Raw genomic sequence first — 18377 nt, 5'->3', positions numbered from 1 at the left:
ACTCATACACACACTCCATCCACACATTGACAGACACACGCAGCATGTAGACACACTTTCTAATTCATTCACATTCCTCACTCCCGCACACAGTTTCTTCTTACAACCTTGAGTTTTATTTCACCTTTAGTCTGGAGAAGAAGCTACGCCACCGCAACTTCAAAACTGCCGTTAGAGAGAACAAGAGACAGAGAGAAGGAAAGAGACAGGGAGAACAGAACAAAACAAAAAAGAGGCTGGAGATGCACTGAAGGTCTCAGAAGGATGGAATAGAGAAGAATGAAAGTCTCCGAAACACACTTCAAGAGAGAAGCTGACTGAAGACGACAAAGTTCAGGTAAGCTCTCATCTGGTTTTCTTTCTCAGTTTCATTACCCCCCGGTTGACAGGCGTGTTGGGTCAGATAAACTCTGAAACATTTGTTTTTCTCAGCAATGCCTGAATTTACACCAGAACTTTGAACTGCACTTAAGATAAAATGAAAGAAATCCCATGTGTATGGTTGCCTACAGAATGTCGGAATTAAAATGTGCTTTAAAAAGGTGAATTTATCTTTAGTTAATACTAGGACTGTAGAAACGGTCTTCCTACAGACCTGATGTTTTCTATTGTACTTATGACTAAGAACAATATCTCAAATCTCCTGAAAAACACACTTTTATTCTTTTGGATTTTTCAACAATATAAATATTTGCAAATCATAAATTATAGTCATTTCTCAAATTTCTGATGATTTTATTCACTTTCCAGATGATTGAAGCACATGTTTCATATATAATATACACACATTTATGTTGTCTTTCATTAAAGTAGCAATTAAAGGCTTGTGAAATTACCAAATTTCAGGTGAATGCAAATCACCTGGTAAAGTGAAAACAAATGTTATACACAATAACTACTGTAGATATGACTACAAAAGCGGTTTGTGCACTTAAAAGGCAAAATATTCATTCAATACACACACTGTTTAATTAAGTAATACATATTTGGATTTGAAGTTTTGCTTAATGAGAAAGCTCATTTTCAGATGAGAGATTTAAATTCTCTTGTGGATGAGTATGCGAGTCAGTGGTTTCTAGAAGGTTGTGGGGTCGAGTAGGTTAACAGGGCTAATATGTTGTGTGCTTCACACATGACACAAAATTACTGTATCAAATCACACTAAATGCAGCATGTGACTTAACACTCGAGCTGACGTAAAATGAAAAGGGAAAATCTGATGGGCACTCAAAATGCAATAATATAAAACCCTCTGGAATGTATTCACCTCACTGACACTGACATGATACCGAATATTCAGATTGATCCAAAAATTCATAGTCTAAATCCCATCCCTAAAATCAGATAGATAATATGGATGTTGTTCAAGCCTTAGGTCTAACCCAAAAACTAAAATTGATTGGTTGAAAATAATGTTGTGCTAGGACCAACATGGATGTTGATCCAGAAACATGTCCTACTTGGCGAAATCACAGTAAGCTGCTTTCCTTTACATAAACATATTTGATTAAGATGTTCAGTGCAAGATGTTGACAATAGAATGAGAATAAAACAGATGGATCTGGATATAGTGTGCGCTATTCTCTTGACGCTGACTCTGAGATTTACGAATATTTGTCACCTCTGAGCTAGCAGGACTTCATGGGGGCATAAAATGTTGGAGCATTAGTGATAGAGGAAGATGTGAATAATAGATATCATATTTTATGAGTGCAGAACTGCTCTACTAAGTGCAATGAACCATACATAAAGAAAGAGAGAGATGAGAGGAAAAGATTTGCCTATATATCTCCGTTTAAAAGTTTTCAGAACAAGATCAAACAGGTTCACTACACGGCAAATACACCAGTACAATTACCTCAAACCAAATATGTGGGTTTACAGGCTGCTTTTATCATAACACGTACATCTAGAATATGGAATACAGATCCACATCATTTAAAAAAATATATATATATATATATGGCTGAATGAGATGTAGTTCATAGTGTTTGATAGTCAGTTTAACATCAAAATGCTTACACTATTTCAAATTCAGCCCCATTTATGCATTAAAAATAGAGATTATTAAACTATGTGCATATTACACAAGCAATAGAGGACAACATAACCTGAACATCTGACAGAAGCAGAAAATAAATATTAAGCAGTATAAAGCAGAAACTAAATCAAGTATTAAATGGGCCTACTGTAGTTGATGCAATATTTACTGAAATTTGACGTGAATGAAAAAGAACCTGTGAGATTAAAAAACTTGTACTGTCTAAACATCCTGTATTTGTCTAATTTGTAGTCAGAAGCACAGAATACAACAACGCCTATTCTAATATTGTGACCTATATTGTACATTTAGAGTATCAGAGATACTCTACTGTAGATTACAGACATAGCTTACACATAGTGGTCATCTGACTTAGTTTATGGATAACTAAATGACGTAGTGGGTCATTTATCTTTCAGTTGTGACTCACTTACATTATGCTATCGTATCTCACACAGAAACCATGTAGAACACCAAAACAAACACACTCACACACCAGGAATATATAGCTGAAAGGGCCAAGTCCAAACTGGACAGCTTGGAAACCCCATTGATTGACAGATGGTCAAATATGGTGTGGGGTTCCCTATTCAAACAGAAAGATGGACACCGTGTACATGTTAAATTAGTATGGAATCAGCATGGAACACGAACAGCAAGTGACATGTCTTTATTCTGTCACCTGTTGTAGGCCTGCCTAGCATTTTTTTGGTTTGTCTATCCTTTTTTATCTGACTTTAAGCACTAGTTTGTAGTTGAGACCCCGTGATATGCATTTAATGTCCTAACCCATCTTGTGATAAAGTGAGCAACCTCGGGCCATAAACGGATAAGAGTGAAGGTTACGCTGTGGTACAGAGGTCATTATGTACGTCAGAGGGACTTTACTACAGACAAAACTGCTCTGTTCTCGGGGAAAAAAATCCCTATAAAGTCACTGAAAACAAACCAGTTGATCCTTTTAATATTAGATTGGCGTATCCTTGGATAAGCAGACAGGGATTTATGTGTGCGTGTATGTTTATATGCATGTGAGTGTGTGAGCTGTCTTCTTGGTTTGTTTCTTGGGTCATTAGTGCTGACAGTTTTAGTCCATTAGGATGACAGGCTACTGCTCTTCTTCTGACCACCCTTCACGCAATGCTCTCCCCTGCAGTTTCACGGACCCGAACCACAACACAAGAAATAGAGCTAGGAAAAATGAAACCACACAACACAGCAACACGGATCCACAAAACAACACACAGTGCATTACCACAGGCCCGAGAACATACCTGAGAAAAATGTTATTGCTTAGAAGTTGCAATTTCATAGCTCAGGAGACATACAGCTAGGCTTCATTTAGTTATGAGTTCTCAGTAATGCTTCATTTGAGTATCAGCTTGGATACTTTGAATTGTGTTAAACTATAATGCAAATAACTTAAGACAATTCTTTACTTCGAGCCAAGACAACGCACAGCAGAAAAAGATAATGTTTCCCAGATGAGCCGTCAGTTATAAAGTACAGCATTGCTATAGTAACTAGCTATTATTCAGAAATGTTTTGCCTCTGAATGCTGACATGTCAAATAAATCAAATAAATCTCAGGTTAACTAGAAACAGCTAACATGTGTTAGCATTCTAAATGTACCTAACTGTTTTTGCCATGTATGAGATGAGAAAGAAACAAGACACTGGTCAGAGAACTTGCTTTTTTGCAGCAATCGCTCATGAAAATAACGTACATCTCAGCCTTTATGAACACATCCTTAAAGGGGATATATCTATACATTTCATGCATTAATCACTTTTTTATTGCCAATGTCTGAACAGCTTGTAACGAAACTTAAAAAACAAGACCTTCCCCGATTACCTAGGTTGTGAAAGCCTGTAGACTGATTTGAAAGTGAAGGACTCGGGACGTTTTTGCTGGTCAAAAATCAAAAGGATGCGACATTTAAAGGTGCAGTATGTGATTTTTAGCGACATCTAGCGGTTCGGCTGCGTGTTGCACTGAGGGCTCAGCCCACTGCTCACCCCTCCCTTTCGAAGAAGCTACGGTGCCTGAAACTGGACAAACATATCGTCGTCTGAGACAGCAGAGAATAGCCAGAGTAAGCCAAGAGTGTGTAACATTGTCACTGTTTCTGTACCACAGTCCATTATAAACCACATCATGGATAAAGTTTACAAAGCCATAGTCAGGTGAGGATCAAAGGTTTTAATATATAATATAATAATAGTAATCAGCTGATTGTCTCACAAACGTAACCAGCACATTTCCCCCCACATAGCAAACCCATAATACAGCGAGGGAGAAGAACCACATGAAACTATGCAACTATATATTGTTTCTAACAGGAAAGTAAAAGTTTAGCTGGCTCAATATGAGCTGTTACTGTGGCTGAGCTGGTTAAAGCGTAAAGCCTTGTTTAAACTCGACGTGTCCGCATGAGCCCAAAGGTTTGTAAGTAAGTGGTGGTAGTAAGTGGTGTCTAGGGGATGCGGAGGCGCGCGCGCTATACAATCATGCCATTTTTGCCGCGCGCGCCTCCGCATCCCCTAGACACCATTTACTACACACAATAGGCTTTTTTTCTCTGATTTGGAAAACTCTTCGCAATCGACTTAAAATGCTTCCAAGATCGACGGGTTGGTGATTCCTGTAACGTTACTGTTTTACGGTCGATGACAAGAGTACTAATCAGCTGTCTCACGAACGTGCAGCACATTTATCCCCACACAGCAAAGCCATAACACAGCGAGGGAGAAGAACTAAGTTACATGAAACAATCCAACTACATATTTTACACCACTGACAAAGGAAAAGTCACTACTCATGGTGTTTATGGCTAGCTTCTAGCTTTCTGCTGCTTCTCTTTCAAGGTAGTGACGAAACGCGCTCTGTAGCGCTGTTTGTTCGCTGTCGGCTACGGTAGAAACATGACGTCACAATATGTCGACCTTCATAGAAGGGGATTCCCGCGGTTATGTAGATATAAATGTCTCATTCTAAGGTAATAAAAACATTACGGTTTATTAAGTAAGTTCTTTATACACCACTGAAAACAGAATAGATACTCACATCTGTTAATCGATATTCGATACTCACATTTTTTACACATTGCACCTTTAAGAGCGCTCTCGAAAACCTCTCTTCCGTTCAATGACACATGAAACAAATGTCTATGCAATTTTCCAATAGAACCAATAGAACTGCTGTAATGCTAAGAAAATAGATTAATTCACACTATAGTCTCCCATAGCCAGAGATCTATAATCTATAGCCTGAAATATACTTTATAATCAAACTTTCAGTGTAATTTTAATTACCATGATGCCAGTGAATTGTAGAGTTTGTACAAACATATCCACATCGCTATGATCAGATGCTTTCTAAACTGCTGTTCTCACCGCTGTCATTTTGGTGTGTGTACAGTTTTCGTTATTGAGAAGAAATCACGCAATACATACATGTTCATCGAAACGTGGCCCTCAGCAGCGTGGACGGGGTTGGGATGTTCGTTAACAGTATATAGCTGCAAAGGTATTTCCAAATTCTTTTTAAGTGAAGAACAAAAAATAACTGAGTATGTCAGGGCATTGAATCAGCTAACCTACATTCTACATTGAATTCCCCTTTAACCTAAGCATCGATCCAGGACGTCTGTGGAAATTCCCAGCCCTAATTTACTCTCCTGATCCAGTTCCATTGCAAAGCATGCTGGGAACTACAAATCCTCTGCCCAGTTTCTGTTAAAATTATTTGCATTCTCTCTTTAAATAAAGGTCCTTTATTGGCATTGATGGTTCCATGAAAAACATTTGACATCCAACCTTTCCACTCCACAAATTGTTCTTTCAATTTTCAAAATGTTCTTCACACTAAGAACTTAAGAACTGTTTACACAAAGTTTCTGTGGGGGAAAAAAAAGGTTATTCTATGGCATCACTTCAAAAACCCTCTTTTGTAACCTTTTTAACAATCCCACCAAAAATGGAATGATATGGAATGGCTCAGATAATAGTCAGACGATAAAAAAATGAGAGAATCAGCAGACTTAAGAAGAAGACTTCATTCACATTCCATTTAATCTCATCACAGTCTAAGAAATAACTGAGGCATCAAATATATCTAATTTCTTTACTATGGTACAAAAGCATTGCTAAGCATATAAAAAAAAGCATTTCAAATTCGACTGCATCTTTGAGCACACCTGTATCCTGATACAGAATTATGCATTAGATGATCCCCTCACACCACAATATATGTGGACGTCTGTACTCCCCGTACATTTGAAAGCCAACACACTGCAAAACAAGAAAAATATCATCTTATACATTTCACTCCCAAATGTCCCACAAAGTGCAGAACTGCCTGGATAACACAGCAGGGCCCGACGGGACCCCCTTCTTGTACACAGAGACACACACAAATCATATCACTGCTCACAATATAGAAGAAAAACAAGCGCCAGTGATGCAGAAATCTCCCTTCACAACACATCCATTCACTACAAGCATATCCACAAGCAAAAGATATAGCTGGCGCTCAAGGCCCTTTCAATGTGTAAGCGGTTAAAGAATTACTAAGATGTTTTTCACTGTTCTTTGAATGTGAGGGGATTTAATGACGAATAAAAAGCAACAACCTGGCGTGTAAATGCGAGCACAAGAAAAGACAAAGAGCAGAACCAAAGACGTTACTTCTGAGATCTCAGAGCGGCTGAAAGACGGCAAGACGCACAACCACCTGCTCTGAGACTGACAGTTTCATTCAGCTGGCCTCTAAACAACTTTTTCCTTTCCAGGGATTAATTGCCAATTGCGAAGACAAATCTCGAAAAACACTTTTTTGGCACAAGTTCATTCTCACCCTCTTGCTGTTTGTTTATACTCTCTTATCTGTCTGCCCATTTTGGGATTCACTAGACAAATGTAATAAAACTAATGAGACTGAGAACCACCCCTAGTTACGGCATACTTTTAAACCTCACAGCCAACAGGACATAGCTGGTTAATACATTTTATACTTACTGTAAAAAGGTATACTCCCATAAAGTAATCACCATGAAATCAAAATGGACAAATCTTCTTTTTTTATGGAATATTCCAGTATATATTATTAATGATTTATCCGTACACATCATTATTTTTTTTCCTCATAATATTTATTCAGAATATCTTCCCCTCCCTATAGAGAGCCTAAGTCCCTCCCCTTCCGGTGGACCACCATGGGACCTTAATTCGGAAAAATATTGTATGGTAGTCAATGGCGAGAGACAACAAATATTTGGATACCGTTTGAATTGTGCCCTGAATTACACATATGATGTTTGCCAATTTAAAAGATCCATTTTAAAGTCAAGAAAGTCGCAGTTTGATGTAAAACTGTTGAGGTATAAGACTGTGAAAATACGTAATTACAAAGACTACAAACCCAAAAGGCGCGCATGTCACGTCTTACCTTTTCTCTCGATGGATGAAGCTAACTTTACTGAAGCTAACGTCCGTCATTTTTTCTATAGTCTAACGTTATAATCGTAACGTTACGCCGTCATGCCTGTGTGTTTTGTACCAGACTGCACGCACACGATCTTGGTGACGTACATAGTGCGAGACGAGAAATGTAGTTCATTGAGTGATTTGATTTTCACATAAAACTAAATGTTACTCTTCTGTTTTATGACAAACTGTGACTTTCTTGACTTTCATAATTATCTTTTAAATTGACAAACATCATATGTGTAATTCAGGGCACAGTTCAGACGGAATAAAAAGATAAGTTGTCTCTCGCCATTGACTACCATACAATTTTTTTCCGAAATAAGGTCCCATGAGCCGGAAGCAGAGGGGAGGGACTAAGGCTCTCTATTGCAATGACATCTCTGGTCTTCTCTGATGGAATATTTACTGCATTGAGGGAGACAACCTGTCACTCACATGACATCACAGCAATAGGAAACACAACTATTGCATTTTTGAATGAATTCCTATTGGACAAAATGTAGTCCTTCCATACATGTTTTCTTGTTCAAGAAGCTGTTTCACTCGGATGTATGTCACAATAAGGAAGAAAAGACTATTGTAACTTCCTTTTCATGCAGACTTTAAAGAATTAACAATTTCTGAAATGATTCGTTTACCCCGAAATTGTGTCATTTACTCAACATAACAGAAAAGGAGAAGTTTAGCACAATGTCCCAGGTGCTCTGTTCTATACAAAGAAATGGTGATTGGTGCTGTCAAACTAAACAAAAAGCACCAAATAGTACAATAAAAGTAGTCCATTCAACTTATGCGCTATATTTTTAAGTCTTCCGAAGACATGCAATAGTTTTACATAAGGAACAGGTGGATTACTTAGGATGATCTGCTAAACTTCTTTTAAGTTTCATAAGAGGAAAGCAAGTCATCATGTTTTGAATGGCAAGAGGCTGAGTAAATGATGACAGAATTACAATTTTTGGGTGAACTGTCCCTTTAAGAATCATAAGTTTTTTTTCTTTTTTAATAATAATTATCATATTGCATTATCTGCAGTCCGAAGTTCCATATCTCTCTCTTTCAGCTCTAGTTTAAACCCTATATTAATTCAGACATTTATCAAAAACTTGCAATAATGAAGTAAACTGGTGTAGATGCATTTTAACGGAGACGTTTAAACTCTTGAAATGATAAGACAATTTTGAATTATTGCATATTTTTTAGTCTGTACAGAAAACTCCCTTTTTTAGACTCCCTTTAGAAGTCACGTCAGCAAGATTTTTAGAAAAGAAATTATCATCAAGGATGCATTACATTTTTACATTGTTAAAATATATATATATACTTAAATAAATGCGGTTCTTTAGAACTTTCTGAAACAAAATCATGTAAAAATGCATCATGGTTTCCAAAAAAGAAACAAAAATTAAGCAACACAATTATTCTACTTAACTTAATGTTTCTTGAGCACCAAATCAGCATATTAGAATGATTTCTGAAGGATCATGTGACACTGAAGACTGCAGTTATTATGATGAAATTCAGCTTTCCCATCACCGGAAATGACATTTTAAAATATAATAACAAAAATATTATATCACAAAGTTCAATGTCACACAACATTACTGTTTTTACTGTATTTCTGATCAAATAAAAGCAGCCTTTGAGTATAAGAGACTCAAAAACATTTAAACAAATTTGAACAGCTTTTGCACTTGCCCTACAACACAGAACATGTTATGTAGCTGATTTCATCTGACCCTTTTCATTAGAATTTTTTCACTCTTCAACATGAAATCATTAAATGTGTCATTTCAGCCCTCATGCCTGGCGTGACGCTGCAGTAGCTGTCAGGTCCACATGCTCAGTTCAGTTGTGGTGGTTAGTTGTATTGAGCAGAACAGTCCAACCTCCATCTGTCCACCCACCCCTGCAGAGAGACAGATTACCCCTGACGTGACCACTGACTCTCAATGTTTACCCCTTCCTTCCAAATCTACAATATTGATATTGCCACACACACATGCACACACAGGAAATAGATAGATTATTTCCCCTGTTGTGAAAGGCAAACACAAATCACTTGACATGTACTACTAACCCGATCTCTGCCCCCTGTGGCTCAGTCCAGATTGCTAATCATTGAATTATTTGCTTGTCATACAGATTTGATAGTTGAAAGCAAACAATAATTTTAGTTAATGTATTTTAAATACATAATGATAATATATAATTCAGTCAAGAGCCTTTGAGCTATCAAAATGATAGGGCAGAAAGAAACATTTACTGGCTATAAATTGTCATAAGGGCATAGTATTGCTTACCCAAAAAGCTAATTTTCCACTAGAATTTCTAATGGGTTTTTAGAATAGTTTTGTAGAGTGTGCTTTTTGAATTCAAGTTACCACAAGTTGAAAGTTGTTACTTAAGATAAGTACTGTACTAGTGGTAATAACAATCCTCATGTAGAATTATGTTATCAACTTACATTTTAAACCACATAACTGTTTCAAAACTCACATTTGTGGTACGACCTTGTGCAATTTGATTTCTCAAATTCACCTCAGAAAATACTGTTCTGAAACACATTAGAAACTAGAACCTAAGCTAAAGAATTCTCAGGGCTTTATAAGAATATAGAAGAGCACACAATCTATGATTTCTTGACAAAAGCAAAGCCAAACATGACTATAGATGACTAAACCAAACTTCTCATCTCCATCATCCTTTTTTCAACTTTTGCTCTCTTAACTTTCATCAACATACTGTATCACACACGAAAAGATTACTAGTCACGAGGATCTGTAAAACCTGACCAGACTCAGACACATTTCCATGCCAATAATGTTGCCATGTTCTCCATGCCAACAACCTCTTTAATTAGAGTGAAGCCCCCCTCATACTTCCCCCTCCGCTTTGCTGGTGACAGACAGCACCCACCATCGCCTTTCCCCCTGTACACTTCACGAACACTGCATGACAAACAATGCACGACAAAGCTGAAAATCGTCCCGACCCAAAAAGAGTCGCACAAGTCAGAATTTGGCTCAAAATCGCAGGGTTTGCCCGCCTCACACTCCTCATTATCAATGCGAGGAACATGCAGACCAGAGGGGGCTGTAGAGTGTGTGATTCGATTGACCCAGATCTTTAAGTGCAAATGAGAGTGAGAACGAGGGAGAAGAGGGAGGGATGGAGAGATTGAAGAGTGAGAGGCTGGTGGGGTGCGGGGAGGTTTATGAAGAGACTAATTTGAGGCTTAGTGGGGTGTCCATGTGCTAAAAACTGAGCAGATTTGCTTAAGGACAGTGTCTATTGGACAGATTGAATGAGATCTTTCAGAACCATCCAAAGGGACAGTTTCTGCACATTTTTCCCTGTTTCTTTCAGTCCGAGGACAGAAACAATCGGATCCTTTCAGACGCCATTTAATCCTCTCGTTCATTCTCCATTTGCATTCACTTACGAGGAAGACTAGGAAATATAGGCGAAATCTTAAAAGTCATTCGGCTTTTTCCCATAGTAGGGTTGATTAATCTTTTTGCACGTACGTGTGTGAGATACAAATCAGCTGTCGTTTCACCTTTAACAGATGAATCTATTAATTTTAACAATACACATCCACATGTTTCACTCACATCTTCTAAAACTTTTTTTTTCTAAATGTCTAAAAAGAATGACACATCTGCCAAACACAACAAAAATGAAACCATTTGCACAAGCTAACATGCTCTGCTTCTGTAAACACAAAGCTGTGTAGATCTGTAAATGAAATATTTAACATTGCATTACATGTAATTTTACTGTAAAATCCTGTCATATTTTTGTTTTGTTTTTACGAGTAAAAAAATATCAATTACCATATAATTTACAATGGGAGAACATTCCCATAAGTCCCTGTATGTGTGACATTAAATATGAATATATTTTATATAAATAATTTAGTATCTCAATATTTTTGTAATCAGTAATGTTACATTTCCTGTTATTTATTTACTTAATTGTATTGCATTATTTTAGTGCCATGTGTGTTCCCTGTTAATTTTGTCTTTGTGTGTGTGACCCTGTGAACTCTTTTATATGCGACTATTTGCCTTCTATTGTACCACTTGTATTTTTACGGTGGTTGTCAGTACATTTTATGGTAAAAAACAGATTTTGGCCATTCAAGTAGAATGGTATGCTGTATACACAGAAATGATACAGTTGTACAATCATTGTAAAATATACAGGCATCAATATGTCATCCATAATACCTGAAACATTGTGACCGTTTTTTGCATTACGGTAAATTTCTGGCAACCCTATAGCTGCTGTTTTTATTAAACATACATTTTATAGTAAGAAAAAAAATTGAGGCAAGACCCTATTTGAATAGCTGAACATACACTAATTGTTTAGACTGTTGAACTTCCAACCTAATAATTTTCGTTTTTTTATTGTAAGATATATATAAGTAAGGTAAGATGATGTTAAAAAAGTGTGGTCCAAGTTAATTTCCCTCTACACGCTTCAACCCTTCAAAGCTCTCACAGTAATGGATAAAGCCTTTGGAGAGCAGATATGATCACTTCTGAAAACAACACAGCTTTAGTTTTGTTCACAAAAAAATATATATTTTCTAAGGCATCAAGAACAGGTGACTAATGTGCATTGGTCATGCATGAAGCCACTGAGCTCTAAACATTCAAGTCAGATCAGAAACTGAGATAAAATGGTAATATATGACAGAAAGTTCTTTGATCCTATTCCCCGAGGGTCCTCTTTTTGTCTTTTACGAGAGACCAACACTGTTGTAGTGCATGCATGTGTATGCGTGAGTGTGTGCGGTTGTCTTGTGTTCACGAGCGAGTCTGCTGGGTGCATATACGGCTGTGTGCAGGATTACTGGGCGCTGGAAACAGAAGAGAGACTAAGTTTGCACTAAGCTGAGGAGCCTAAATGCAAAAATGTGTAAGAAAATCAACAGAGGTTTGTGTGTGCGCGCGCGCATCACTGGGTTTTCTTTTAGTGTGCAATGGCATTCAGGAAAGAGGATTATATCGCACAGTATGAGGTGACAGTGGAGGGTGTTTATATTAGGGATGCATTTTTTTTGTTCTCAGCTACAGAGTTTGTCTGTGAGAGAGAAAGGGAGAGACAAGCTTTGCCTGCTTGAGAGTGAATGAACTGAAAGTCTTGCTCAATCGGTAGGTCTGCGAGTCCCTGATAAAGATGAAACACACACACACACACACGATTTGGGTGTCCATCAGGAGTGTTTTTTCCAACACAGTCTCATGACAGTTTTATTTCGATATAAATATTTTTTTTTTGATTTGATGAATTGTTTGCACATTGTGGACCATCATGGTGAAGCTTCACCAACAAACCATAATTTTTTGTACGACTCAGATTGTACGAATAACATCGAGTTGTTTTCTCCTATAGGGCAAGAGGCGCAGCAATCATGAAAAACCAAGTGTACGCCCTGCAAAAAATACTTGAGACAGTTGCAGTGCCTCCAAGTCACTGTGGTTATCCTGTCAATCTGATAAAGCCAGCATAACAATGTCACAAACAGTCCAAAAATCAACCTGAATAGGTAAAATAGTGAAAACAGAATAAACAACTCACTCATCACTTTTACATCATCATTACTAATCACCTTTGGTTACGTCTAAAATCAAAATGAACACGAAATAATACATGTGGTGCTGGTTGAGATGCGATTTGAGTCCAATCCATGACATCTAAATCCATTCATTCTTTCTCTCTCCAATAACTTAATGTCACTTCCATGCACCACATATTCAACAAAAGTGGAAACAGGCCAATTTAAAATAATTTACATCTGAGGAATCACAAGTTAATTGACCCTTTAGAGTTCACAACATAGTTCCGTCTTTATTTAACATTTGTAAAACATTTTCTCTCTCAATGTACTTGGCTTAATGTATATTTACACTATCATTACATTTTTACATTTTAGTACAAGATGGAAATATCCTTCGTTATTATTACTGACCCCAAACTTTTATTTTTTGACAGAAATCAATACTTTTATTTAGCAATAAAGCATTGAGTTGATCAAAAGTGACAGTAAATGCATTTATAACGTTACAAAAGAAATAATGTTCTTTTAAAAATTGTATCTCGTATCAGAAGCAGCACAACTTTTTTTAACCTCGATAATAATAACATTTTATTTTAAGGTGTCCGTGTTACAGTGTAATTATACATTTAAGTGCTGAGTGATAATTAACTACATGTACTTATAGGGTTAGGATTAGGTTTAGAGGTAGTTCCATGTAATTAAGCACAATTTAACTACTATAGTAACTATATATGCAATGTGTAACAATCACTGTAAAATAAAGTGTAAATGAAATCTTTCTTGAGCACCATATCATCATATTAGAATGATTTCTGAAGGATCATGTGACACTCATCTATACCATCACAAAAATAAATTACATTTAAAATATATTATATAATTATAATATATTAATATTCCTATATTAAAATAGAAAACATGATTTTAAATTTGAGTAATATTTCAAAATATTACTGTTTTTACGGTAACACTTTACAATAAGGTTCATTACTTAAAATGAGTTAACATGAACTAAGAATAAACAGCATCTGTTAATCTTAGTTAATATTAATTTCAACATTTACAAATAAATTATTAAAATCAAAGGTTGTATTTGTTAGCATTAGTTAATATACTGTGAACATGAACAGCTGTTTTTTTATTAAGTAACATTAACAATGATTAACTAATACAGTAACAAATGCATTGATCATTATTAATTAATGTTATTTAATACATTAACTAATGAACCTTATTGTAGAGTGTTACCGTTTTCACTATATTCATCAAATGAATGCAGCCTTGGTGACTTCTTTAAAAAAACATTTTCTTAGTCACTTAACACAATAATATCATAATATACACACTCAAAACAGACACACAGCTTTCCACTTAGTTTCTGAAAAACAAACACCCCATGGCTAAATGGCTTATTGTCAATACGTACAACACAATCCAGAATATAACACATATGCCAATATTGAAAATCTCCTGGTAAATGTATTATTTTCTCATGTTATTTGGCTAAATGTATCACCACCAACAGATAACATAACCTGAGGAACAGGAGCAGCACATTCTGAGGATTAAAGCTGCGAGATGAGGGAATAAAGTGCGATATTAGACAGACACTCAGGCCCGTAATGGTAGAGTTGATGAGGCTTAGCAGCAATGATGACGCTGATGCTGGAGCAGGAGAGGCAAGACCACAGGGCTCAACACTTACTCCCAACTGTGTAATTATACAGCGTACAGAGCAACACCACAGCTCGTTTACAAAGGCTGACTGCTCAAAACTAGATGAGAAGCAGATTAATAACCCGTGACTCCGGCAGCAGCAGGGTACAATAACATCACAACTGTGAGGTGTCTAAACATGGCAGGCAAGTCATTTTAAAGGAGTATAGAGGTCAGAAATAATGTCCTAATCAGCTTGTTATTGTACCATTTTAGATTTAGCAATTTTCACTTGCTTTCAAAAAAAGAAAATCCTGTCATTTTTTGTCACTTTCTTTCTTCCTTGGAACACAAAGAGTTTAACAGAATGTATGAGCTCAAATCTGCCATTTAGTGAAAGTGGATGGGGACCAGGGGCGTCGAACTCGAAAAGGACAAAGAAAAAAAAGCATCATAAAAGGATCATAAAAATAGTCTATAGAATTTGAACACTATATTCCGAGTCGTTTGAAGCCATGTGATAGCTTTGTGTGAGTAAAAGTGAAGTATTTCTTGATAGCCGTGGTCACCATTCACTTTCATTGTATGGAAAAGAGCAGATCGGAAGTTCTGCCAAAAATTACCACTTTTTAATTATGGTTAGATATGAAGGTCAGTATATTATGACAGAACTGTAACTGTATTTGTTATTCTTCATTTTGATAATTTTAAGAGATATTTAATAATTTTAAAGATTTTTCCTTATAAATTGCTTAAGTGCACAATGTACTAAAAAAGCAAAAAACATAACCATAGTATCAGTTTTTAATGCATGGCTATACAACAAAAAAACTGAATAGCTTTGTTCCATCAGAAGAAAACATTATCCCTGTTTCAGGCAAGGCTTAAACCTAGTTGCCGACTAAAATGCATGTTCGAGCTGTTTAACTGAAAGCAACTTAGTCAGTGCCATTGTTTTGTCTCAAGATGCACACCAGCAATGTTTTTTGTCTAAGGCAAGCTACTTAAATGTCCTATTTGAACTATAAGGCCTAATCCTGGCTTAATCTAAGCCCTGTATGTGAAACCAGGCTTATATCTTATACGAGATGTGAGATTTGCGCTACATAAATACATGTGAAATACATAAACAGTGCTCTTTGCATTTATACTTCTAAACTTTGGAACTCAACCGTAGTAGATTATCAGGATCATTCTCAAGGACATTAACCTTTCTATCTTTTACATTTTTGCTTACTGCAGCTTTATTAATCAGCTCTTTTAAAAAAATGAATGTATTTTTGTTATAAATAACTGGGCTATTAACTCCTGTGCATCTCATATAGCATAACTGGAATGACAGGAGAGATTTTTGAGGATTGTTCTGATAGTGACCACTAGAGAACAGCAGTGGGAATGCTAGGAGTAAATGTCTCCAGAGAGATTTCTGAGGCACTATTGTTCATGAATGTTTAATGCGTTCCTTCTCTCTGTGTTTTAATAATTCTGTTAATTAAATCACACTGAGGAAGTACATTCCTGCCCTGCTGTTGTTGTCTTTTAACATATGTTTTACATTTGTCGTCTTACTAACTCGAATTTGCCTGACAATGAATCGCTTGATGTCTTTTAGGATTTTCGACGTGCGATTATTGTTATGAATAATTAATACTTTCCTGTGGGTCTTACTACTTATTTTCTCGGAAAGATAATTAATTGCTGTGCATGTTCGTTTTCAGAAGTCGACTTCACCCAAATCAACAGCTGCTGTGCGTGTTTGTTTGTGTGCCGCCCTTGACCTGACTGGACTGACACCATGCTGTGGACGCTCCTCCTGGCTTTGATTCTACTCCTGTTGCTCCAGGCACAGCTGCTTGTTTGTCTACATGAACTCCGAGCCTCTTTGACCTCAGTGACATCTGAGACCCCTTCTGGAGCTTCCAACGCCTCGACTTTGCAACGTCTGCCAGGGGCCATCATCATCGGGGTGCGCAAGGGAGGCACCAGGGCCCTGCTGGAGATGCTCAACCTCCATCCAGATGTGGAAGTAGCCAAGACCGAGATCCACTACTTCAACCTGGACGAAAACTTTCGGAAGGGTCTGGACTGGTACCGTGCCCAGATGCCCATCACCCTTCCTGGGCAGCTGACGGTGGAAAAGACCCCTGGCTACTTCACAGCACCACCGGCCCCAAGGAGGATATGGGCCACGAATCCAGCGGTGAAACTGCTGCTGATTGTTCGTGACCCTGCAGAGAGACTCGTGTCAGACTATACACAAGTTCTCCACAACCGAATTCAGCAGAACAAGCCATACCAGCCACTGGAGGAGATGCTACTATCAAACGGACACATCAACACCAAATACAAGGCCCTTCAGAGGAGTTTTTACTACCAGCACCTGACCAGATGGTTGGAGCTTTTTCCCAGGAAGCAGATACACATTGTGGATGGAGAAGCACTGATTCAAAATCCGTTCCCTGAGCTGCAGAAGGCGGAGAAGTTCTTGGAACTTCCACCTCGGATAAAGACGGACAATTTCTATTTTAACGTCACTAAGGGCTTTTACTGTATGATGTCTGCGGGACACGACAAATGCCTGGATGAATCTAAAGGAAGACCACACGCACCACTTAGCAACGAGGCTTTCCAGAAGCTTTGCCGCTACCTGCGAGTACCCAATCAAATCTTTTTCAAAATGATGGGACAGAGGTTTGACTGGTGCTAAAGACAGCTCTCACAGAGACCGAGAAGTGCATTCAAAATACTATTGGCAACCCACTTTTGTGAAAATGTTGTAACGTTGTCAAAGAAATATGGTTAAAAATTCCTTGCTAACCAGTTTGCAAGAGGGCTAAGCATGGAAGCCAGCGCCAAAAACTGTTCTGAACACTAATACACCTACAGTTTGTCTTCTGTGGAAAATAGAATCTACAGGACTTCATGTGCTCTAAACATCTCTTTGGACCAGTCTTAACTTCAAAGTCTCAGTTTAAAAAAGACTGTTGATACGGAAATGAGGTTGAAAACATTGGCAATGCCCAGTTAGTGAAGAGACTGAACTTGAAAACTCGATTTTCTCTAATAATAAACAAAGACAGAATGTGAATAGGCATCAAGACATGCATATAATAAGAAAAATAAAACATAAAATGTTACTGCAGTGGTACTTAAAGCATTTATCAAAAATACTGATTTGTCATCTGTATAATTGTAGTCTAATCATTTAATTCTCATGTTTAATATACTAATTTGTACTTGAATATTTTATTTACTTTTTTAATAGAAAAAAATTGTCTATTTTTTAAAAACAATTGGTTCTTTAAATTGAGATATTTCATAATGTCATAAGTTAATGCACTGCAAAATTCTGTTTTCTTTTCAATAAATACATGTACACAAAACAACTCACGTCTATTCATCTAAAACGCTGAAAATATTTTACACATCTCAGTCAACAACAAATTGTCACATTGTCAAATGTCTGTATTAACTTAACCTGTTTTCTTTAAAAATGTCTAAACCTTAATTTCAGAGGGCCTTTTGACAATAAGACATCATAAGTGAAATGAAAAGAAGGTGCGCTCAGCTATTTTTGTTTATGTTTTGTTTGTTAGTCACATCATAATTGTATAC

The 18377-nt window shown here is 37.0% G+C and overlaps 1 protein-coding gene across 1 annotated transcript; it reads left to right on the top strand.

The window, feature by feature from the left end:
* Positions 1 to 8: 8 nt before the first annotated feature.
* On the top strand, positions 9 to 18145 carry hs3st1l2 (heparan sulfate (glucosamine) 3-O-sulfotransferase 1-like 2). Its single transcript, XM_077240550.1, has 2 exons — positions 9 to 337; positions 16481 to 18145. The coding sequence occupies exon 2, from the start codon at positions 16558 to 16560 to the stop codon at positions 17467 to 17469; it is 912 nt and encodes a 303-aa protein (XP_077096665.1). The 5' UTR covers positions 9 to 337; positions 16481 to 16557; the 3' UTR covers positions 17470 to 18145.
* The last annotated feature ends 232 nt before the right edge of the window (positions 18146 to 18377 follow it).

Source organism: Siphateles boraxobius, unplaced genomic scaffold (assembly GCF_051911475.1).
Source record: "Siphateles boraxobius isolate OS27281-9 unplaced genomic scaffold, OSU_SipBor_1 24, whole genome shotgun sequence".
NCBI classification, from domain to species: domain Eukaryota; kingdom Metazoa; phylum Chordata; class Actinopteri; order Cypriniformes; family Leuciscidae; genus Siphateles; species Siphateles boraxobius.
This window is presented reverse-complemented; position numbering and strand designations above follow the sequence as displayed.